Source organism: Natator depressus, chromosome 8 (assembly GCF_965152275.1).
Source record: "Natator depressus isolate rNatDep1 chromosome 8, rNatDep2.hap1, whole genome shotgun sequence".
Lineage (NCBI taxonomy): Eukaryota > Metazoa > Chordata > Testudines > Cheloniidae > Natator > Natator depressus.
In genome coordinates, this window is record NC_134241.1 from 14979927 (window position 1) to 15004692 (window position 24766).

Consider the following 24766-nt stretch of genomic DNA (forward strand, 5'->3'; position numbering starts at 1 on the left):
GGATGTTTGGTGAGGTGCCAGCTATGCCCGTTTATACCATCCGTGACTTTAACCGCTAGGACGCACTGTCCCTTCGCGGCGGGCAGCCCGGGCTAGGCTGACGGATGCCCCAAGGTCCTAACCACACGTGACTTTAACTGCTAGAGCTCAGAGCTCCTTCGCAGCGGGCAGTCAGGATTGACTGACAGGTGCCCCAAGAGTTTGCCCCGTGGAGGCGGCACAACTCAACGCTAGGCTCTTAGTACTCTCACCTAATGGCCAGGCTTTATAGCCAAAACGGCTGAGGTTCTTTAATTGTGTTGGCTGCTTTACAGTAAATCAGAGAAACAAGTCAGGCTTATGCATAAATGGTTACCAAAATTTATTAAACTAGATTCTGATCATGTGGTTACAAAATTGCTAGTGCCTACTTATTTAAGTGTAGAGATGTTACACACACAAACAAGTTACAAAACTGAAGCTACAATCCCAAAGAAAGAAAAAGTATAGAGCTCTATTTCAAAATATGTGTACACTAAAGATAGGAGATCAGGTGTGGGTGCTTCTTACCCTCCTTGCATCTCTCGATTCCAGCGGTGCCAAGCCAGGATCGGTCACTCAATTCCGCGGAAAGACGAATAAGGGACAAGGCTTAGGGACCCTCTTAGCTGCAGAAGCCTTGGGAGGCTGTCACTTATCTGACCAGCAGATAGATAGTGAAAAGCACTCAAAAATCATGGTGCTGTAGGTCCCCTACTTATACCTCTGTACTCCTTTATTCTCTTTCTCCTTTCTATGCTAAATTGGGGCTGGTCTGTCGGGGTGACGCCAGCTCTCGCAAGAGTAGTTCACACTTGCAAGGGAGAAACAATAAGTTTCGACTACTGGACACTTCTTTTATCAGGGTAAATATTTTCCCACCTAGGATGTTGGTGTGTGTGCATCATGCTGTTTAGTAGGGGCTAAGAGCCATGTCTGTCACAGCGCCTCTGCCTGCTGTGAGCCCAATTGTTGTATACGTTCCCAGAGGCACATTGTCGCAGCACACCTGTGCTTCTCACAGCTTCAAAGGCTGTGCTGGAGTGCCCTGGTGTTTTGGCTCCCGTGTGTTTCCAGCAATGCTGGTCTGAGGGGGGGGGGCTGGCTGTCTGGCTACAACTACTCTAACCTACTGCCCGTGTGATTGCAATGCATCTGCAGAGCTGCCCACATACTGGGCAGTCCGTTCTCAGAACTCCTCGCATTCCAATGAGACACCGATACTTAATATAGTGCTCTGCAGCAGCAGGTGCCAGTGGGGATGGGGAGAAGGGGCTGTGTGGTGAGGCAACATACCTATCCCTGAAGAGAGATGTAGTACTGTACTTTGTGTATTGTGGCTTGTGCTTTAAGTGACTGTACTTGTGCATCTTGCAATTGTAACATTGTAAGAGGTAAATCCTGTCTTTCTTCCCCAATGGGTGAAGAGAGCCCTGGATGCATGTAATTCTGCTGTGCGGGCTGAAGGTAGGGGAAAACTGATGAGCCTGGACAGATATAAACCTCTTGTGCTCCACCAAAGGGTTTCCAATATGCTGCAGTTGAGGGGACATCTGAGGTGAACCCAACTATGCATATGTGCTGGCCATTTTCTTTCTACCTCCTTTCACCACCAGGGAAAGAGTGGGCCTTTGCCTTTGGGGACTGTGGTAGCCACAGTGCTACTCCCCTACCACACAGCCATGTTATTCTGGCTCAGCACTGTGGGCAGATTTGCACTTAAGAGCAATAACTATTTGGAGAAGGCTGGAACTGCCTCTAAAAGCCTACCCATGATGTGCATAAGGGCCTGTAATTCTTGGGGTAAGAGTTGCTCCTGAGGAAATGTCTGCTGCTTTTTGTGACTGTTAGGGGTTTCCTCGGTCTCTGATCAGTGATTTGTAAGTTCTTAAATTGATAAAACCTTAACTTCAAATACTGGGCACAATAGAAATTTTGCCATGAGTCTCATGCACACACTTCCTAAACACATGCTCTTTGTGTGGGTGGATGAAATGATCTCCATTGAACCAGTGAGTGTTGACACGCAGTGTCACAAATGTTGTTCATTTTATCATCTCTTCAGTCCAGAAGAGGGTCCCTTCTAGAGCATCACATCCCAGTGTAATGGGCTTTTCTGCAGTTTTATATCGGAAGCCGTTTTCAGTGGTGCAGCTCGGTTATTTTAGCTGTTTTGCTTCGGAGCAGAATGTTTCATGTCTAGTTCCTATAAAATGTTCTGTAGCCATCAAATTTTATTCATTTTCAGATTCAGAAACAGACAATACACCAACCACATAAGGAGTTCAAAGAAGATTGAAGACTCCAAGACTCAGATAACACCGCTATGATAAGGCTCTGCATCTCCTGAAGGGCTGGAAAAAGAAGAAGGACTGCTGAATGCATTTCCTAACAGACAAAAATCTGGGGTCAAAACTACTGGTGCCACATAGTTACGAACCTACAATCTACAGTACTATTGTACTAAATATAGTGCTGTGAAGATGCCATCTATTTCCATAGGATTCCCCATAATTTATCCTCAGTGACCTGATTTTCAGCGGTTTTGATAAGCTGTAGCTTCTGTTAAGTAGGGAGCTATGAGCGCTCAGCACCCTTTTGAAAATCAGGCTATAAAAGAGCATGAGGAGCAGTCACAGCGCTGACTCAGTGGAATCTTGCACTCAAAAGCTGCTTAAACGTGAATTGAAATACCAAAGTAGTTCAAGATTCTAATACCGGTATTTTCAAATGAGAACTATTTCAAAGTCTTAATGCTTAAATGAATATTAAAAAAACCCAAAACCAATATTAGATGAAGAGTCAAGTGAAGCGCTGCTTACAGTGCAATACACTTTATACTTCTGCTGTTAGTTCCGGCACAACAGGCTTTCGAACAAATACGGTGGTAGGAGAAAACAGTGTTATAATGCTTTCTTAACAAAAATGATATTTTAGTTGCATATGTACTTTGTGGCCAGATTAAATCTGTCTAGCCTGCTGGATTGATGATGGCTAATCATTATTTCGAAGGTCACACTCCCCTACTGTGCAGAGGACCAACAAAAGGAGTATGCGCCATTTAAGCCTCAGTCTGAAAGCTTAAGGGGAATTTGAGTGCTGTATTTGTTTTGTGCTGGCCCTTGGCACAGGAGTGAATTTCACCTTAGTAAGTTTAAACAAAGAGAGAAACTTCATAACCTCTCACCTGCTTAAATTGTGTAACTGGCATGCATTGCCCTCTGGGCTTCATGAATCTTTTTTGCTTTCACGTTGAAGCCAGTTGTGGCTGAGACACAAGTGCAACACAGCACATCGGTAATGGCAGAGCAGCAGTCGTTTATGAAACTGAATCTATTGGGCAAAGGTATTCAAACAGAAATTCAATGTAAGTGCAAAAGACTATTTGTTTCAGGCTGAAAGACTCTGGCTTTGAAAATCAAACCTTTCTTTTGCATAAATGGTTTTGCCATATTGATAGTGTAGCGCAAGGCAGCCATTGTCCTGGGCCAGGGTTCTGTTCATTGTTGCTATCTCATCTCTTTTCAGACAGAGTTTTCTTAATAAGGCATTTGCAATATTTAAAGATTTGATAGAGCTGATTTTTTTTTTTTTAATATAGAGGAAATTCCTTTGGTCTAACATGTAGAATAACTGTTTAGATTACTTCAGTTACCATTCTCATCCAGCCCTTGATATTAGCATGGGATAGAGCTGTTTACATGAGATACGGGGATTGGGCTTGGTATATCGTGGCCATATTTTTATGAAGATACTTTCTATAAAAAAGGCGGTACTTATTCTCCTTTATGTGATCAGAGACTTGGATATTTCTGAAACCAATTGAAATATTTTTATACTCCTGTAACTTCTTAGGATCCCAGAAAACTTAATTTTCCATGTTTTTAATTAAAAAAAAACAAACAAGTTTGTCTGTGTTTTTGACAGCTTGTCTTTATCAGTCCATTTCCTGGGCCTGTAGCACTGCTACATCTCATATAGTTTAAGTGTTAGCAGCTTTATTTTTAATAAGAATGTTTTTGACGTTAGGGGACTGTACTCAGAAGATTGTGAAATTGTTCTAACAAGGACTTTAAATTGTGTCTACACCTAGCAAAAAAGGAGTTACTTCACCCGATGGAGCATTTGCAAGGAGACATTCTGTCTTCTAATAAATCTCTCCCAGGTTTGAACAGTGATGCCTGAAGAAATCCACAGAGTGTGAATCTATGGAGGGATCAAGAGGAGCAAAAACTCCAGTTTCTGGCACTATTATTTTATTTATTTTTTCTTAAATTGTAAAGCCTTCCTAAGAGAATTGCATAGGCTTAAAATGCTGCTGTACAAGTTTTAACATACACTTGGTTTGGCCTAGCACTGCAGTCGTCATGGTAAGTTGTCTGTCAAATACAGTCCTAATTGTAACATTTTTCAAATGAGTTATAAGTTGGGGCTCAATATGGGAGCTATATATTTATGAGCAGTCAGGGTACCACTTGTAAAGCAGTGCTTTGGGGTTGGGGAAGGAGAGGATTATTCCCATTGACTTTGCTGGGAGCTGTGTTATTCCTCTTGTGCACAGATAATCGCATATACCCCGCTGTCTCTGTATAATCTATCCTCAGCAAGATCTGAAGCTGGCTTATTGGAGCTGCTGAAGTATGGATGAAAGTGTGGCAGTTGCCATTAGCTTGTTTTTCTTTACTATAATAAAAATGTGCACTGACTTATTATATAACCTACTTTCTCTGTGGACTATAACTGAAAAGAGTGACATCTCCTATGTGTATTAAAACTTTGTGAAAGGAAGTCTCTTTCTTTAAGACATTGACAAAATTATGTTTTGGTAACTGGCTATTAAGGTGTTTTGAATCTGTTTGAATAGGCTCATAAGGTGTGGGGAGTGGAGGGGAAATGCAAGTGAAATCTAATCTGCAAGCAGATGGGAAAAGTTTTGATAAAGATAGAAGTTCGTTTCACAGTCTTCTGCACCAGGTTGGGCTTGGTGGAATGTACTTTAACAATAGAGCCCCAAGAGAGAGCCACTGCTACAGCCAAAGAAGGCTTGTTCTTGGTATTAAAAGCCTGTGGTATTTTCAGACTTCTTTAAAAGTTTGCAGAACACTAGTGACTGATGTCTGAGACTAGAACTCCTCATTATAAATTGTTAAATGCTCTCCAAGTCTTAAAAGGACACTGTCTAGACCAGGGGTTCGCAACCTTTTTCTTTCTGAGACCCCCCCCCCCCCCCACACACACGCTATAAGAGCTCCATGGCCCACCTGTTCCACAACAACTTTTTCTGCATTTCCAGTAGATTAAAACCCAGCGCTGGCATTAGGGGTCAGCAAGCAGGGCAATTGCCTGGGGCCCTACACCACAGGGGACCTGCAAAGCTAAGTTGTTTGGGCTTCAGTCCCAGCCCCAGCCCCAGTGAGTCTAACATCGGCCCTACTGTCTGGTTTATTTTGGCAGACCCTCTAAAAGCTGCTCGCAGCCCCACAGTGGGTCCCGGACCCCTGGTTGAGAACCACTGGTCTAGACAAAGCCCTTTTTGGAAGGGTGACAGGAGAGTGGCTTTACTTTTGTCTTATTCTTCAGACTGCGGTGAGGAGCGGCTTCCTTATTGCTACTGATGGATGCTTAATCAGAATTTTATTAGAGTTTAAGCAGATATGTCTGTCAGGGCTCCTTCCCCACTCTGAATTCTGGGGTACAGATGTGGGGACCCACAATCAAGACCTCCTAAGCTTATTCTTACCAGTTTAGGTTAAAAACTTTTCCAAGGCACAAATTCTTTGCCCTTGGAGGGTATGCTGCCACCACCAAGTGATTTAGACAAAGAATCAGGGAAAGGATCACTTGGAGTTCCTGTTCCCCCAAAATATCCCCCCAGCCCCCTTTCATGGGGAGGCTTGAGAATAATATCCTAACCAATTGGTTACAAAGTGAACACAGACCCAAATCCCTGGATCTTTGGACACTGAAAAAAAAAATCAATTAGTTCTTAAAAGAAGAATTTTATTTTAAAAAAAAAAAAGAAGAAAAGAAAGGGTAAAAATCCCCTCTGTAAAATCAGGTTGGAAGATGACTTTACAGGGTAACAAAAGATTCACAAAACACAGAGGAACCCCGTCTAGCCTTAGCTTCAAAGTTACAACAAAACAGGGATAAACCTCCCTCCAGCAAAAGGAAAATTCACAAGTTGAGAAAACAAAGATAAAATGATACGCCTTGCATGGCTGTGCTTACAATTTCTGTAGTATGAGAGACTGGTTCAGAATGGTTTGGATGACATGGATTGATGTCCGGTCTCTTTTAGTCCCAAGAGCGAAAACAAACACAGAAACAAAGAACCCAAAACAAAGCCTCTTTTCCCCCTCCCCCCCACCCCGCCCAGCCTAGCCTAGCCTAGCCTAGCCTAGCCTAGCCTTGAAAGTATCTTTTCTCCCCATTGGTTCCTTTGGTCAGGTGCCAACCAGGTTATTTGAGCTTCTTAACCCCTTACAGGTAAGGAGGAATTTTAAGCTACTCTTATGGTTATGACAATGTCTAACTCACTTGGGGCCCAACATTTAAACTTTGTAAGACACTTTTACCAAAAATAACCCCTAACCCCCAGTGTTTTAATGTTTGAATTGCAAACATTGCAGAGGGCATGTGTTTAAAAAATAAACTGTTTTCATAGAGTATGTCTACTGGTCACCTGAAAATGAAACTGACTAAAGAAAAATGTTGCAGACTGACTGCACTGACATTCATTATCCAAAGTGAGACGAATGTAGGAAGCAAACAAACAACATAAATAGCGGAAAGTAAATTAGATCTTTTTAAAAATTAGAAGTTTTAAAATCCAGAATGGTAAAATAGAAGGAAATATATTTAAAATATAACGTGAGCGGACAATAACCCTATATGTGTGTGACATTCCTTGAAAATGGGGGATGTACCCCAGCTTATTATTAGACAGGTTGAGAAGTCATTTAACATTTAGTTAGCATGGAATAAGTGGCGGGGGGGGGGGGGGGGGGAATGGGAGTACTATGGTAAGCTCTTCCCGAATAGAGAACTATCAAGGTAGGGCAGTCTTTTGGCCTAATAACCTTAAAAGAACACTATCAGTGTAACTGATTCTTAAGGCCCCAATCCTGCCAGCTAATTGGTGTAGGTGCACTCCTGCGCTAACACAGCGCCCCTTGGTAGTCAATGGGGCTCTGCCTGGGTGCAAAGTCTCTGCCTACAAGGATCTATTTGTAGGGTCAGGTGCATCCGTTCATGAAATTTTAAAATAAACATTCTGAAATACTAAGTTCCCATGTCCATTTAATTTCCTTTATGGTGATTAAGTGTAAATAGATGTTCCCCAAGTTGAGAATGTTCTAAAGGGAAAGTTTAATATTCAGTGTAATATTTTTCATGTTTTCATTTTCTTTTTGGGGATGGGGAAGGAGGGTTCTTCTAATTATTAGTTGCCTATGGTGCTTGATGAGACACATGTAAGTTGTATCTAATGTTTGTGGAACTATAGTTTGTTTATATGTGGCGGGTTTTTTTGGGTCTTCTCATGATTTGTAAAGTCTGGAAAATAAAATCTTATTGGCAACAAGCATCAGTGAATGTGGTTTTTACTATGAATGAACTTGCTGCTAGGGCCAAATACAAGCATCTGGTTACTCAGATTTTTTTTAAAAACTGAACAAATATTCCAAAGTCATATTAACGAATCACTATTGCCTGCTAGCCTTTTCCAGGTCGTGTCACAGCTTTACTGGTTCTCTGAGCAGAAGGCACTCACTGAAACTGTGAACCTGATTAAGGAAAATGGGCAGAAGAGCAAGGGCCCGGGGGCCTCAAAAATGAAACAATAAAGAAAATAGAGGCAGTAGATGGCTCTAGTGTGAAATTCAAATTATTCTGCTGGTTTTGGAATTGTGACCTTATTCTGAGGGCAGGTTTGTTTTGTTTTTTTGCTGACATACATGATATATTTTCACTTTCCGTGGAAACAGATCTTGAGGGAAAGCACCTCCAAAAGGGACTATCAATCTTTATCATTTTCCTGTGCCAACAAGACCTGGTGCCTTCAAGGAGGCAAACTGCAAACTGCTGACAAACTGCAGATTTAACCCCATCCAGACTGTTGAGTTGTTCCCTTATGCATTTCTAAGCTATTTACTATCCCACATAGCTTTTTCTGAGGATAATTCACCCTCTCTCAGTGCCCAAATTGATTAATCGATGCCAGTGCCATGAAGATTAATCCTTCATGGTGGAGGAGAAAAGGGCAGCGCAATTCAGATTCCATACCAGAAGAAGGCTCCTTCCTCATGCTACTGAAAAGTCCTCATGCCCCAGCTGCTTATGTTTTCATACCTTACGGATCTAACTGCCTGTACTCAAGTGTTAAATTGCCTCCCACCCCCACAGATATGGAAGCTTGGAACTTGATGGAATAATTAAATCTTGATAGCTAAATTTCCAGCTGGAATGCAATTTGTGCTGTGATAGATGAATGATTTTAATGGAAAACAGCCAAAACAAAGTGGTTTACTCCACAATATTATTTTTAACATTCTATCAAATATAAGCAATTCACTGCTCAATTATTTGACTTAGTGGGGTATTTCCCATTGAAGGAAGCATAGATTAGTGCTTGAAACAAAAGACTGGGAACTAGGCAATTTGGTTTTAGTCCTATATGTGACATGGGCCTGGTCTACACTAGGAGGGTATCAACCTAAGATATGTAACTTCAGCTACGAGAATAGCGTAGCTGAAGTCAACGTATCTTAGGTCAACTTACCTCGTGTCCTCACGGTGCGGGGTCAACTGCCGCCACTCCCCCATCGACTCCGCTTCCGCCTCTCGCCACGGTGGAGTACAGGAGTCGACGGCAGAGTGATCACTACCCGCCAATCCTGTGGGTAGTGTAGACTACTCATGGCTTGCTGCGTGACTTTGAGCATGTTAGCTAATCTCCCTTCTTCATTTCCCCATCTAAAGTGTGACTATATACTTCACTACTGAATGGGCTGTGTGGCTTAATTTATTTTGAATAATGTTTTTAAACTGCATAGATGTCCTAGGATACAAGTGCAAAGTCTTACTATTATTGCTCCCAAAGAGGAAGGCTTTTCAATTTTTAGTAGATAGGAGTTTTCTGTAGTTAGGTTTTATAATGGTACTGACCAAAGTTCAGAACTCTTATCACAATAAGCTTAATCACTGTGACATAAATACAGTTGTGAAAGAAGTTGCTGTTGCTTTGAGTACGTGTCAGTATGCCAAGTGCACATGACCAGAAATCTTGGAGTAACAGTGTCTATCAGGCCCCTGTACGCACTCTGGCCTCCTTGGGCTTCTGTACAAGGGCATAAAGGGCGGAGTGGCTGCGACCCTCCCTCAGTTCCCTCTGATTGCCGGGGCAGTGAGATGGAACCTGGCGAGCGTCCGACCACTAGCTCTTAGCTTCAGCTAAACCTTACCACAAACCTTCTGAATTCTTCAGAACTCCTTGGCTACCTTTATCTTTGACCAATATACTGGCAGGGGGGAGGAGGGGAAGGGGGTCTAGCCATCTTGACCAAATGAGGATGGCTAGACCCCGCCCCTTCTCTCCCCTGCACATCCTGGAAAGACCTCCTGTACAGGGTTCCTTAGCATGGTAAACTCAACCTTCACGCTTCAATCCATGCCCATCCTGTGATCGACTAATACTCTTATAAGATAGACACAGAAGGTGCCTTTCTACCTAGGGGAATTGCACATACCTAGCAGATGCTCAGTGTGTCTGTCATTTTTTGCTAGAACATGTAAGTCACAAGACACAAGGCTCAAACGCCACTTTTTGGCACAATCTATGAATGTCTCATCAGACCCTGAGGAGACAAGCTCTCAAATCCTGCTAGTGGACAAGCCAGTGTTATCCAGAAGACAGGCTACACACAAGACCAGTGCAGAAAAGATGGTACCAAGAAAGGAGCTAGTACTGGCATCAGTGCCAGCACTGCGCCTGACACCTACATCATCTGAGATCGTAAGTGTCTGCTTTAACACACAGTCTGGCATCAACAGCACAGAGGCTGAGGCTCCAGGCAGAGCTCAGTGTTTTCTCATAAAGAACAGACAACGCAAAGCCTCTGGAGAGAACTCCATCAGGTGTGTCACACTTGATCTTCTCACATCCCACAGTATCAAAAGTCTTAACCTCTGTTTGGAGACCCAGCTCCCCTTTGGGACCTCACTGTCAGTCACCTGAAGCTTATGCAGCCTCCCTCAGAACCACTGCCAGAATGTTTGATGCACCACCTTACCATTAAAAATGGTCTTTCTGGGGGTCACCCCTCAACTCAGAGAGTCAGTGAACTCCAGGCTCTCATGGCTGGAGCACATTATACAATCTTTCATAGAGACAGGTGGTGCTCAGACCACTCCCCAAGTTCACCCTTAAGGTGGTCTCAGACTTTCACCTAAATCAATAGACTGACAAGGTAATCTTCTTCCCAAAGCTGCTCTCTGAGAAGAAACTGCACACCCTGGATGAATCCAGAGTGTTACTGTATTACCTTACTGGGCCCAAGTCCTTTTGTCTTTCTACCTGCCTCTTTGTGTCTGTATCTGGCCTGTCCAAACACCAAGCTATCTTACCATGGAAAATGTCCAAATGGATAACACACTGCATTCGTACTTGCCATCAGCTGCCAGGTAAGCCTTTCTCTTCTAACATCAATGCACACTCCACCAGAGCACAGGCTGCATCTAACGCCTCCTTCAGAAATGCTCCAGTCTTGGACATCTGCAATGAGGAGTAATCGAGTGACTTTCCTGAAGCATTATGCACTTGACATGGGTGCCAGGGCAGATACCAAGTTTGGGACAGCAGTAACTCCAATCACTATTTGATACAGCTAGAACACCTCACTCCCACCGTCCGAGGAGGTTACTGCTCACCCGTCACCAACAGCAGGATCCACGCTGACACATAGTCGAAGAAGAAAGAATGGTTACTTACCATGGAATAACTGTGGTTCTTCACAGAGTACTTTGGTGTGGATCCCACAACCCACTTTCCATCCCTGAGTCCTTAGTTATGACAGGGTTTCAACTGCAAGGGAACTGGGTCAGGGTTGCAGCTGCTGTTCCCTTTATACCCTTGCACATGAGGTGGCATAAGGCACATGCCAGGGCCCCAACAGATGCTGCTACTCAAAAAGGTCCCATCTCACAGGCATGAGGCATTTGCACCCCTACATTGGGATCCACACTGACTATAACATCTCAAAGAACCACAGTTACTGTAGAGTAAGTAACTGTTCTAATTGGGACCTTTTAGTCTAGAATTTTTAAAAATATGGTTCAGTTTAATAGTAGAACGCCATACCCATAATTATACTTTATTAATGTCTAGCACTCTGTCCCAGAAAGCAGTATGGGAATCAGACATCAATCCTACAGCAGCAAAAGTAAAACTCTAATTGAATCGACTTTTAAACTAAGATCACTGAAAGAGTTAAACAAATTTGCAGCATCAACCTGACATTAAAGTCCAATATACCAGTTAAGCCATGGCAGACTTGTTTTTTGATGCTATCTGCAATGGGAGTTTGAAATTGGGCATCTTAATGAACGTCAAAATATGGAGTAGGGCTTATATCACTAAAAACTAGCATTTCCTATTTAAAAGCCTGATGAAATTGTCAGCAGTTGGCAGGAAATGGGTTGGGGAGCAGAGGGGCAACTCGAATAATTTTTTAAACAATTTCCTTGCATGATGTGAGCCTTGTACTATTTCTTTGAAAGTCTGTGAAGCTGCTTTAGTTGAGTTCCTGTAACTCACTGCTTCATGTTCTAAAATTTGCAGTCTATAAGGCTCTTTAAAAACAGAAGAGGACTGTTTATTTTTAAGGTAACCTGCACATTGAGAGATGTACAGTAACGTTTGAGTTACATGCTGGATATCATCAAACAGGTGAAGTCATTTTGCACCTGCACTGATTTCAAAATGTTGTCTTCCATTCCAAGTCCTCAATCTGCAGTTTTTGTATGGTTGCTGTTTGGTGTAATACACACATATGGATTCTGCCAGGGCCCAATTTCCCAAGTCTTTACATGTACATGTTCGCAGAATCAGACGCTTGGTCATGTCCTACTACCCTTGGAGATCACTGGAACATACAGACTGCCTGTGAATGATTTAGGTATATTCATATGTTCTCCACACTTTGAGTTTTCTATGACTATTCCACAGACTTTACAAATGAGAAAAGTGAAGCACAGTACACTGGGGAAATGTATGCAAAGTTACCTGAAAATTCCCTTTGTGTGATAAGATCTGCTACAATAGGTGATTTCAGCCTGCTTACATCTTGGGGGCAGAACAAGACCTGTTAGTTACGGGCAGCGGGGAAATGCACCACCCCTGAAGTTCCGTTCAGTTGAGATTACTGCCACAGCTGGGCTAGTTCTATCTGGCTTTCCTAAATGAGACTCGATTTGTTTTTTGCAAGTATAGTTAGCACAAAGTTTCTCCAACAGCGTGAGCATGGGTACAGTTTCCGCTAATGACATAAACCTGAAGCTTTGGATGTCAATTTTCATCACTGTCCTGACTTGTAATGATTCCTCCATTTTTAAGGTGGGCTGGATTTATGGAACGTACCACTTAAAGTTGTTTTTCAGGTAAAGTCTCATAAATTTTCCATTCTTGGTTGTGCTAAGGCTTACAGATCAATTACAATGTGATTTTTTTACAGCTATATGTCTCCAATGTGGGAAGCAAGATCATCTTTTTAAATACGAACAGATGTAATAGAATGAGATGTGGGAGAAGAGGGGGAAATAACTGGATAAATTGCATATGAACTTTGGTCTGCTCAGTGCCTCAGTTTCCCCATCTGTAAAACTGGGATAATGATACTGACTTTCTTTATAAAGTGCTTTGAGATCTAGGTGCTATTATTTTTTAAGTACATCATTGCATGAGACAAGTGTTTCCAAAAGGCTCCAATACAGATTGGATTTTTGTTTCTGTAACTGCACTTGTTTTCCTTTTTGGGTGTTTTCTTGTCTTCTGTTTACAATCCTCTGAGATAAGATCTTCTGCCTGATACTCTGTGACTGATTTCCCTGGCACCACGTCTATTCATTGTGTCTACTCTGAAACCAAGATAAGCCGGAAGCTGTCTCATTCTGTTTGTTTCTGCTTTCTCTTGTACAGAACTGCCCAGGAAGAGATGAAAGGGAATTTCCTTCATCCTTAAAGCTAATATTAATACTCCTATGATCCTAGAAGGATTTGCCTAATAAAATGTTAATGACCGAAGTTGAGAAAATGGGAAAGCAAAGATAAGCCTCGTTTAAGACCTTTTTCAGATGTTTCAGACAGAGCTATAGTCTCATTTATCTCTGATTCTCTGAGACTAAGGATAGGAGAGGGTACAGCCCTTTATGGGGAATGGGTTGTTTCCCTGCTATCTGAAGTAGATGGCTGGTTTCCTCCATATATCAGCATGTCTGTGGGTTGATAAGTAATGGAAATGGGACAAAACCGTGCCTGTGATTCTTGCACATCTCCATTAAATACATCCTGGGAATAATGTCCAGTAAATTCATTTTGATCCAAGCTGTGGGTAATCGTTTGGTCTCAGCATGAAAGAGCCTGGCACCAGTCTGGGGGTCCGACCACAGCCAGGGCTGAGTGACAGTCCTGCAAATTGCTGCAAGGCTGCTGAGGGCAGCTCTTGACCTTGCCTCAGCACCAGCGAGCACTCACAAAGTGATATTCTCTCCCGTTCTACTTCAGGGACTGCTTCAACTTGCCATCTGGTATTCCTTTCTGTGGAGTCAGGCGGGGCCAGGCATGGTTAAATCTCTACTTCTCTGATTAGCCTCAACTTTCTGAAATGTTCCCCACTAGAGTACTAAGAGCCAGGAACTGAGCTGCCTGGGCACCTGTTCTCCAGGAGCACCGCTCCATATACTGGCATGAAACAGATTTGTGTACCACTATCTTTTCCAGAGAGGGAAGCCCTTTAAACAGTGGGATTTTAAGTTAAGAGGGACCATGCCTGCAAAATCATCCACCCATGAAAGCACTGCTTGTGCAAAGTCTACAGGGGCCTTTAAGGTCTCAGACAACATCTCTTTCCTCATTGTGCTAAGGTCCACAACTCCACTACAATGAGTACTTCAGCCTGGGGAAATTCCAACCCTTTATTCCAAATGTCAGACTAAAATTCAGCTCAACGATTTGTCTAATTCCAAGCCATGTCCTGGGGCTGCATTTGACTTTTGAGGAGACTCTCCCCTCAGCTCCACTTCCTGCTCTGAGGCACTTACAGCAGATGCTGCAGGCTTCAGGGAGAGAGCCAGACTGAGAAAGCCAAAGGCAAAAGGAAAGGCCTGTGTCTCCTGCTTCCTCCTCCTTGTTGAATAATGTCTCATTGGGGAGCTTAGCCAACACGAGTCAGAATGCAGTTTACCCTTGAGAAGGCAAGACCGCAGGAAAAGAGCCTGGCAGGAGTGGAAAATTTTGGCTCCAGAAGCAAGGTTCAGACACTATTTCAGCAGCCTATTGTGGGTGGGGTTCCCTCCCCGTGTAGAACCCTCCCTTTCCCCTGCCCTGATCAGGGTTTGTATGTACCAACAGAGCCAGCAGAGAATCTCAGCAAAACTAAGAAAGATTGTGCCTAGATCCTGTGCTGGGTGTGCAGCTCAGCTACCTTCTCCGTCTCCAGCCCCTACTCAGGTTGCAGTTGGAGGGTGTGCTACAGGGCTGCTGGACTCAGTCCCCTGCTTCCACCTCAGTAACAGGCTCACAGAGATTCACTACTGATATCCTAGGCTGGACTCTCCAGGGGAAATGCAAACCGATTTTGGTCACATGGCCCCTACACAGAAGAGATGACAAGCCTTGTCCTCTTTCTGACTGCAGGGAGAGTCCTCATCCCCTGCAATATTTTTGGAGCAATCCCTGAGCCAAATTTCACTCCTCCTCTTAAAGCAGAATCATAGGGATAAGTTCCCAAATGGGAAATAAAATTAAAAATAAGCAAATAGAATCTGCACCTGGAACAGCTGCTCACCTTCACAGAGAGCAGCATTGTAGATAAACTCAGGAAAGACCAAGCCACAAACCTGTGCTGATTTTTTTTTTAAGGGAGCCCTGAACAGAACAAAAAGAAAAGGAGTACTAGTGGCACCTTAGAGACTAACCAATTTATTTGAGCATAAGCTTTCGTGAGCTACAGCTCACTTCATCGGATGCAAAGCTTATGCTCAATTAAATTGGTTAGTCTCTAAGGTGCCACTAGTACTCCATTTCTTTTTGCGAATACAGACTAACACGGCTGCTACTCTGAAACCTGAACAGAACAGAATCCCTGTACTTGAAGCCCTAGGTGGTGTTTTCTTCTATGTTTTAAGTAATTATTCTAAAAGACTTACAGGCACTTTTTTTTAAATACAGTACTACCATAAAAAGGTCATGCCCAGGGTCTGATTTAAACTTAGAAGCAAGGCAACTCAGCTAAGAGTATGAGCCATTTCTTAGCCCACTCTGTTGAGCCTTACCTATTGCATTAGGGCTCGTCTTCACTGGCAACGTCAAAGCACTGCCGCGCTTTATTGTGGCTGTGTAGTCACAGCACAGTGCTGGGAGAGAGCTCGCCCAGCGCTATAAAAAAAATCACCCCATCAAAGGGAATAGCTACCACTGCTGTGAGCACGACTCCTAGCACTGGTGCACTGTCTACACTGGCACTTTACAGCGCTGAAACTTGCAGCACGCAGGGGGTGTTTTTTCACACCCTGGAGCAAGAAAGTTGCAGCGCTGTAAATTGCCAGTGTAGACAAGCCCTGAGATTTAGAATGCTGAGGCCAGATTCTGGCCTAACCAACAAAGTGGGGGACAAGCAGATCTAATAAGGGTAGATTCCACAAGGAAAGCCGAGGCTACCACATGGTGCAGTATGCTCTGCTGCTCCTTTTAAAAAAGTAGGAATGTCCTGGGACTTGGGCTGTTTAGTGCTACTGAACGCAGCCAGCTGTGGGGCGATGACTGTACAAACTGCCGGCTGGAAAAATCACACTCTATGGGGCCATGGTGTTTGGGGAAGTTCAGCAGCCTGTCTCCTTTCTTAGCATTTTCTGGAGCCCTAGGGAGAAATTCTGACTCTTGGTCCTTTTGGGGGACAGTGACTGAGTAAAAAATACCCTGTTTTACCTTTAACACACCAACAGAGCAGAGCGGCGGGGCTAGGCCCGGCCTACATTCAAAAATTAAGTTGACCCAGCTACGTCGCTCAGGGCTGTGAAAAAACACACATACCCGAACAACATAGTTAAGCAGACCTGTCTCCCGTTTTAGACAGCGGTAGGTTGACGAAAGAATTCTTCTATCAACATAGCTACCGTCTCTCAGTGAGATGGATTAACTATGCCATTGGGAGAATCTCTCCTGTGGCTGTAGTGACTCTACACTGAAGTGCTTCAGCCTTGGCTTTCCTTGTGGAATCTACCCTTATTAGATCTGCTGGCGTAGACCCACTCTGAATCATATACGTGGTGGAATATCTAGTGAGGTGATAAGTCTGCTTCTTAGTTCTCCTTTCCCTTGACTTTGTGACCTTTCATGTAAATTTTAACTCTATGTAAATACAGGTTCTTAAAGTTTAATTGTTTTCTTACCTGGTAAAAGTTAAGTTTTCATCAGAGAGATGTGTTATTGCTGTCTGAGATAAAATATTGTTATGCTGAGAAGTAGTGACCGCTTACATCACAAAGCTCTTTGAGTGTAACACACTCTTCAATTAGCATAACTGCCAGGATAAATTAATCACAAGCCCCCAACCTAAAACAAAAGGGAGGTTGTGAACCAACCTGCCCAGAAATTTTTGGACTGAATAGGCAGAGGGGTTTTGCTGAGTATTGTTTTGGATATGTGCATGCATGAGCAGAGACAGCCTAGTCACAAGGAGCAGCCGAAAGCAGGGTATGACCCTGGAAGAAACCTAGGGAGAGATTTCTTGGGTCAGAGGTTCAGGCTGAAAAGTGTGTTCTTGGGGCTCTGAGCAAAAAAACCTGTTTCCTGCTATTTGATACTTTCTGCGTTCGGAGTCACAAAGGTTTTTTTAAGCAATATCTATCACTGATTTCTACTCCCAAATGGAACATTTCCAGGGCCTCAAACTTTGATTAGCCACTTGGGTGACAATGTTTAACTGCTACGTGAGGCTGCTTTACCTTTGACTCAGATACTGTAAATGAGAACTGTGGCTAAGATTGCAAATAGTTGCGCAACACTTCAAGGTTTATTTGGTTTTGCTCCATGGCAGCTTCTGTCAATTGCCATGAATGGTTTTTGAGGAACTACATCGTAGGAAATTAGGCCTGCAGCAGCACAGGAAGGGTCTTCTGCAACACTCCATAAATATCTCAAATTAGTGTTACTATACGCAACCGAGCCCTGTTGAATTACATGTGTGGTCCATGGAATGTGCCATTCATTTCAGGGGAGGGCAGATGCACTAAATCACTCATATCGCACACAGGGTATTGCCCCTGCATCTATCTCCCACCTCATCTGCCCCTGAACTCCTGGGGGCTGCCGTCCCCACTCACTGTTCCTACTCCAGGCTACTGATCCACTGAGTCCTATGCCCCGGTCCTATCTGTCCCTGGGGTTCTCCCACCCCATACCGTAAGCCCCCTTCTCTAGCATCCTGCCCCATTCCCCAGCCCATCTGCCCTGTGGTCTGCTCCCTGTCCCATATTCCTAGCCTTCTCCACCCATCTGCCCTTCCCCATGTTCTAGTCCCCCCACTCCATTTGTCCCCCACTGTGTTCAGAACCCCACTCCATCTTTCCTGTGTCTTCATCTCCCTCTGGGTCCTGGCCCGGACTCTATCTGTGTCCAGGCTTCAGTCCCCCTCTAATATCCCCCCTTGTTCCACCCATGTATTACATGCCTCCCCCCCCCCTCCAGCCTCATATCAAGGACCCCCCTTCTGGCCTGGTGCCGCTCCCCCTGTATCCTAGGGTGCCCTTCAGATTGACGCCCAGACGGGTTCACTGGGAGGGGAGTCTCCTTTCAGAGAGGACTAGATCAAAGCCCATTAACGAACTGCTAATGCGGGTTAGCATGGGGCACCACGTGGACAGGGTATGGCAGGCTGGGATGTGGCAGATATATCGTGCATGTTGGGAGGCATTTTATGCTAAATTCATCTCCTGTTAAAGCACATTGCCTTGCGCTGTCTCCGCTCTCCTCATCTTTCCTCCATTATTCTCCCACTTGTTACACTTCGTCTTAAACCCGACTGTAAACGCTGCAGGGGAGAAGTGGCCCCCCCAGATGGCTGAACCCGCACAGTGGACCTAGACTGGGACCTTACTGTGCACGGGAGGCAAGCGGCCACAAAAGGGGGAAGGAGATTCAGGCCAATTGGGAGCAGGACGCGGGAAAGATGCCAGATCTATTACACAAACCAGGGGCTGTATCTTGTCTCCTACCCAGGGCCAATCCCTGTGGCTGCAGGGCCCGGCTGCTCCCCTTCAGCCCGGCGAAGACAGGCCGTGTCACCGCCCCCGGCTGCGGCTGGAGCCCCTGCCCGGCTGCCACCGGCTTTCGCGCCCATTTGCTGACCTGGGGCTCTGGAAGCCGGACGTCTCCGCGGCGCGCCGGGCTCGGGGCTGCCCCAGGGACAGGGCCCAGGAGCTGAGCTGGGCTCGGCCACGGCCCCAGGATGGGCAGCGCCGGGGCTCGGGGCCTGTCGGGGGCGGGACGCCGCAAGCCGGCGGCTGCCAAGCCCCACCCCCGTCCCGCGGCTCCTTCTGCGGCTGCCGCTAGCTTTCCGCGCCAGAAGGGGCCGCGTGTAGCCGCCGCCGCCAGTCAGCGCCGGACCCCAGCGCCGCGCGGCCGTCGCTCGCCGGCGGCTCCCCGCCATGCAGGACTACGAGGTGGTCACCGCCTTCCTGGGCGAGTGGGGCCCCTTCCAGCGCTTCGTCTTCTTCCTGCTCAGCGCCAGCATCGTCCCCAATGGCTTCACCGGGCTCTCCATCGTCTTCCTGGCCGGCGCCCCCGAGCACCGCTGCCGGGTGCCCCCCAGCGCCAACCTGAGCCGCGAGTGGCTCAACGCCAGCATCCCCCGCGAGCTGCAGGGCGGCCGGGAGGGGCCCAGCAGGTGCCGCCGCTACTGCCTGGAGTCGCTGGCCAATTTCTCCGCGCTGGGGCTGCAGCCCGGGCGGGACGTGGACCTGAGTCAGCTGGAGCAGGAGAAGTGCCTGGACGGCTGGGAGTACAGCCGGGAGATCTACCGCTCCACCATCGTCACCGAGGTGCGCCCGGGCGGGGGGCCGCCCTGGGGGCCAGGGACGAGAGGGGTGGGGAGGGAAGGGGTCTTGGGGTGATGGAGATGGGGAGAAGGTTGGGGGGTGGGGCCAAGGCGTGGGATGCTGCTGGGAGGGGTGTTGGGAGGGGGGGCACCGGGAGTGGGGTGCCCAAGGTGGGAGGTGCTGGCGATTGGGGGCCGGGAAGGGGGGTGCCAACCACGTGGGGCCAGTGTAGGAGTTTGGAGGGCTGGGGTAAGGGGTCTGAGTGTATCGGTAACTGCTGGAGGCACTGGGGACTAGCCTGCCGTGCCGTGTTGATGATGTGCTGATTTGGTGCATAAATGATCAGTAATACCAAGAGAGACTGTGCTTTGCTTCCTAGTCCCCGACACATGACATGGGACAGAATTCTACCTGTCAGTCCCTCTGTCACAGGATGTGGGACCTAGTGTCTACTGACTCCAGTAGCTACTGTTTCAGTTGAGATGTGGAGTGGATGGGAGCTCTGAAACTTGGTGGAAGGGGAAAAGTGGGCCCAGGGTTACCTAGTGTGTAACAATAGGTATGCTTGCAGGAGGGGAGGCTGCAGGCCATAAATACACCTGTCCTCTAGGTTGAAGCCCACTACCTACACACTTTTGGGATTGCATATCCAATACTGGGCGCATTACTCTGGGGACCTGTTCATCTTGAGTTGCTTACTGTAGCTACATCAACCCTACACTTTCCCCTCTTGACTTTTCTCTGACTGTTCAGGTCACTGAATATATTCCCTTTCTTTCTTTAGAAAGTTTTAACAGGTTAAGGAGTAATAGCCGTGTTAGTCTGTATTCGCAAAAAGAAAAGGAGTACTTGTGGCACCTTAGAGACTAACCAATTTATTTGAGCATAAGCTTTCGTGAGCATCCGATGAAGTGAGCTGTAGCTCACGAAAGCTTATGCTCAAATAAATTGGTTAGTCTCTGAGGTGCCACAAGTACTCCTTTTCTTTTAACAGGTTAACTAATCATTGCTATGTAAATATCAGAGACCAAACTAAAATCATTACAACAGTGAGCTTTTGTTTAGAGAAACATTATACAGTAATACAGTCATCAGCTCTCTCCATTTAACAGGGTGCATTCAAATTACAGAGACTTATTACAAAACCCAGGACATATTGTTTTTGGTGATCTTATTATATGAAGTGAAACTTCTGATTACACATTTATGAAATCAGACATGCCTACCAAATGTTAATATTAAAATAAATTGGACATTCCCTAGTGAAGCAAGCCACTTTGCACAGAGAAGTTTGTGCTGGGCTTTGCTGATGTCTCTTTCTTAACTGAAGATCTGGGTAGGTGTTTGCAAAGGAACCTATACTTGGCCTCTGCAGCCTGCCTGTTTTTATATTGTGTCTTAAATGTACATGCTGTTTTTAAAATAATTTGGAATGCCAAAGTGTGTGTACTGGAGAGCATACAGTTTAATGTAGATTATTAAAATATACAGGACAAGAGTTCAGGTTAGTGTTGGAAGCTATTGCTGAAGGAGAGACTTGGAAGAAAAAAGTTATGTCATCTCTATTTAAGCTGCTGGAAATGTGGCTATGAGGCAGAAGAGTGATATTGTGAAAGTTTCTGTCTTTTTTTTTCCCCCCGCACATCATATGTAACTTTGTCTGTCAAGCTCTTGTGATATTTTTCCCCTGCTGAAAGCTTCTACAAGAAACGGAAAGAGACCTTTTAAAAATAAATAGCAGGAACAACATGCACCATTGTGCTTCTCTGCAGCAGTGCCTTGGAGATTGCTGTAACAAAGGAAGTTTGAGCCTCTTTTGATGTAACCTGCATACTTCAGTGGCTTAGGATTTTGCTGTCCCAGTATTAAATTTGGCACATGAGATTTTTTTTTTAAATAGAAGGCCCATGATGATTTTTCACACCACTGTACCAGCCAGTGTAGACAGGGCAAAACTTTAATTGGTTGTTGACACCTGTTACTGAGCTTTGGTTAAAAAAAAAAAAAAAAAAAGAGTACTTGTGGCACCTTAGAGACTAACCAATTTATTTGAGCATAAGCTTTCGTGAGCTACAGCTCACTTCATCGGATACATACTGTTCATCGGATGAGCTTCAATAGTGACTGAGGCTTGAACGATTTTCACAGCTGATTTTAGTGAAGTTTTGTCATCTCCACGCCAGCTTTCACCTTTCAGCACTGATGCATCACCTAAATTGCTTTTAAAGATCTGCTTTAGACACTTAACTGTTCTGAACTTCTTTCTGGACACTGCCCAAAAGCACTATTGCAAAGGCCTAAACTATTATTGCAGAGAACATAAAAAAAGGAGTCTTTTTAAAATTATTTCAGTTCACATGGCATTGTGTTGTTTTTATTTTGAATGCTTCAAAGCTCAATGGCTTGGTGGTTTAGACATGGTTTCAGCCTATAATTTGTCTCCTCGCTGTCAAAACCGTGTACTGAGTTTCAGCCCAATTACAAATTAAACTGGCTGAATTTTAAACTTCAGAAAGCTGGAGAGTCTGGTAACAAACTGTAAGAATAAAGAAAGCTGATACAGTGCGTGACACTAGAATTTCAAGAAAACACTCTGTCTGTGCAGTTTGGCTGATATTTTGTTTGAAACTATATTTTGTTTGCCTGATCCCTGTGTGTGCGGGAGTTAACTTGGCAGACCCAGACTTCATGCATCATGACTTCTTTTACAAATGTTTATGCTTCTGGGTGAGTTTTGCAAGAGCTGTGGCCTTTCACTCACTTACAGGTTTTCAATGTTAAACTTGTTTAACTCTCTAATCTGTTGGCTCATTCCTGCCCTTTTATGATTCATTAATCTCATGTTTAGCTGCATATCTCTCTCTGACTTGTCAAGATGGCCAAGAGGACCTTTGTCCCAGATCTGGCTTTAACTGAAATCTAGAAAAAAAAATGTTGCCTGAAGCATCTTCTGTCTCATGTCACATGACCACAGTAAAGGCCCTCACTTATGTGACAGTCTTGAAGGAGCAGAAGCGGTTTAAAATGCCTTTCCTTTGCTTCTTCCTGTCTAAAAGCAAATCCCTCTTTCTCAGTCAGTCTTCCTAGTGTACATTTAATAACAGAAGATTGCAGTTAGAGATGCTGGTATATTTGATCATTTTATACATACTGTAACTGCCTTTTGTATTTGTGAGTCATTTCAAACACTATAAGTGGAGAGGTGAATAAAACTTCATGCCCTCAAGAAAACATCCATGTATGTAATTCTTATTCCTTTTTTATGTAAGTAAGTGGCAGAATGAAATGGTAATAAAAAGTGATATATGGCTCTTAAAACACTTAGAGGTGTGATAATTAAATGAAGGGCTAAATTCTTCTTCCAGTTACATCTGTTAAACCCTGCTATCTTCAGTGGCATTGAGCAGGTGTAACTGGGAGCAGAATTTGGCACTGAAATAGAATGAGACAAAGGGACTGTAGAGGAGGAACAAAGAGGAGGTAGACTTGTCTTGGATAATGCAATGGTCTTACATATTTTGGCCAATTTAAAATGTGCTCAACTTCTGGTCTGCTATTCTGAAAACCTCTGTTCAGCCACTTTCTAAGTGTTAAGATGGTAGGAGTAATTGCCGCATGCCAGGTGGTAAGTATCATAATTTTATGTCATATGTGTGTTCATCCTTAAATTTTTCAGTTTTTTTTAGGATATCCCGTTGCAAAATTTACACTAGTGGGAATTTGAAATCAAGTGGTTAAGGGCAAGATTGTACATTTTTGTTTGTTCCTTCAACAAAATGCAAGCATTATTTGACTTTAAAAAAAGAAACTTTATTGTAAGCCTACCTCTCTTTTATTCTTCTTGTTGTTGTTGGAATTACAGTAGTGCCCCACGGCCTTACTCAGTATTGGTACCCTATTGTGCTGGGCACTGTACAAACCTATAGGAAGAGACCGTCCCTGCCCCCCAAAATTCACAATGTAGGGCCCTGATCATGTAATTAGCTCTATGCAGGCAGACCCCTGCACCTTTGTAGAGCTCACATGAAACAAATTAACAGGGGGTGTGTGGGAAAGTGGAGACAATGGTACCAACAGTTGGAATTGCCCACGGAAGCATAGACCAGCAATGTGCCTAAGTTCCAGGTATTCAAGTTTACTTTTTTTAAAGAGTAAACAGGAGAGATTAATGAAACTGCACGGGCCTTGTTTATATAACAATGCAACCAGTGGCTGAAGTTCAAATCAAAGCTTTCTCTACCAAGTTAAATATTTACTGACGTCGACATGCATATTATAGTGGTGGTTTAGCATAGCAAAAGTCATGTCAGGACTCTCATTAGATTTCCTCCTCTTCACATGTTACCAGCTTTCTTAATACATGTGCTCTCTGTGTGTATTAATTTGTAATTAAGATAAACAGAATTAAGGGTAGAATGAGGGTGTCCACATGGGTTAATGCCATTTAACTAATCCACCTTTTGTTAATTTGGATTAATTTTCCTGACTGTCCCTGTGTAAACAAGACTTTAGTTAAGCTTTCTTTCATAGCTAGGCTACTTCTGCGGGGCAATCAGAAGTGAAAAGCAGTCCGCACTTCTGTCAAAAATGAGCAGATATGATACTGACTATACACAGAGAACAGATGTATTCATTGGGAAAGCTACTAACATATGAAGATGAGGAAGTCTAATGAAAGTCCTGATTTCAGAATCTTTGTTACTGGTCATGTCAGAGCAAGAAAAACATTTATCTTGGCTTTCAAATTACAGGCTGAATATGCCCACAATTTGAAAAGACATCCTGTTTACTTATATCAGGGGACTGCAACCTGTCAGAAGTGGTGTGCCGAGTCTTCATTTATTCACTTTAAGGTTTCACGTGCCGGTAATACATTTTAATGTTTTTTGGAAGGTGTGTCTCTCTCTATAAATCTATATATTATATAACTAAACTATTGTTGTATTGTAAAATAAACAAGGTTTTCAAAATGTTTAAGAAGCTTCATTTAAAATTAAATTAAAATGTTGATCTTACGCCGCTGGCCCACTCCGCCCGCTGCTGGTGTGGGGTTCTGTTCACCTAGGCCGGCAGCGGGCTGAGCGGGGCCTGCAGCCGGGACCCCGGCTGGCAAGGGGCCGGCAGCCAGAACCCCAGACTGGCAGTGGGCTGAGCAGCTCAGCCCGCTGCTGCTCAGGGGTTCCATCCGCCGGCTCCTACCAGCCTGAATCCCGGCTGCTGGACCCGCTCAGCCCGCTGCCAGTCTGAGGTCCCGGCCCTACCCACATACAGTGGGTACCTACCTTCTCCTTAGTTCTGGCCATTCTCTTCCTCTCTCTCTACACTGAGCTGAGGGTGGGAATGCACTGAGCACAGGGCTGGTGGTGAAGGAGCAGGCTGGGGGTTGGGGTGTAGGGTCTGGCCAGGAGCTAGAATGAGGGAGGGGGCTCAGGGTTGG

The 24766-nt window shown here is 44.6% G+C and overlaps 2 protein-coding genes and 1 long non-coding RNA gene across 4 annotated transcripts in view; 2 read left to right on the top strand and 1 right to left on the bottom strand.

Annotated features, from left to right (window-relative positions):
* The window catches only part of SLC22A4 (solute carrier family 22 member 4), a 53025-nt gene extending 46030 nt beyond the window's left edge, over window positions 1-6995 (top strand). The window contains exon 10 of the mRNA XM_074960483.1: window positions 2267-6995. Within this exon, the coding sequence (XP_074816584.1) occupies window positions 2267-2348 (82 nt within the window). The 3' untranslated portion in view covers window positions 2349-6995. The remainder of the gene's footprint in view (window positions 1-2266) is intronic.
* Window positions 345-18769, bottom strand: LOC141991977 (uncharacterized). Of its 2 annotated transcripts, none has more exons than XR_012640504.1 (4): window positions 18508-18769; window positions 10645-10792; window positions 3206-3351; window positions 345-2372 (listed from the first exon to the last, which is right to left on the bottom strand). It is a non-coding gene; the product is annotated as an uncharacterized LOC141991977 (long non-coding RNA). The 2 variants fall into 2 exon arrangements; XR_012640505.1 differs by having other exon boundaries at window positions 18641-18766.
* Window positions 18770-18862: 93 nt separating this feature from the next.
* The window catches only part of LOC141991978 (organic cation/carnitine transporter 2-like), a 45471-nt gene continuing 39567 nt past the window's right edge, over window positions 18863-24766 (top strand). Inside the window, exon 1 of the mRNA XM_074960485.1 lies at window positions 18863-19332. Within this exon, the coding sequence (XP_074816586.1) occupies window positions 18940-19332 (393 nt within the window). The 5' untranslated portion in view covers window positions 18863-18939. The remainder of the gene's footprint in view (window positions 19333-24766) is intronic.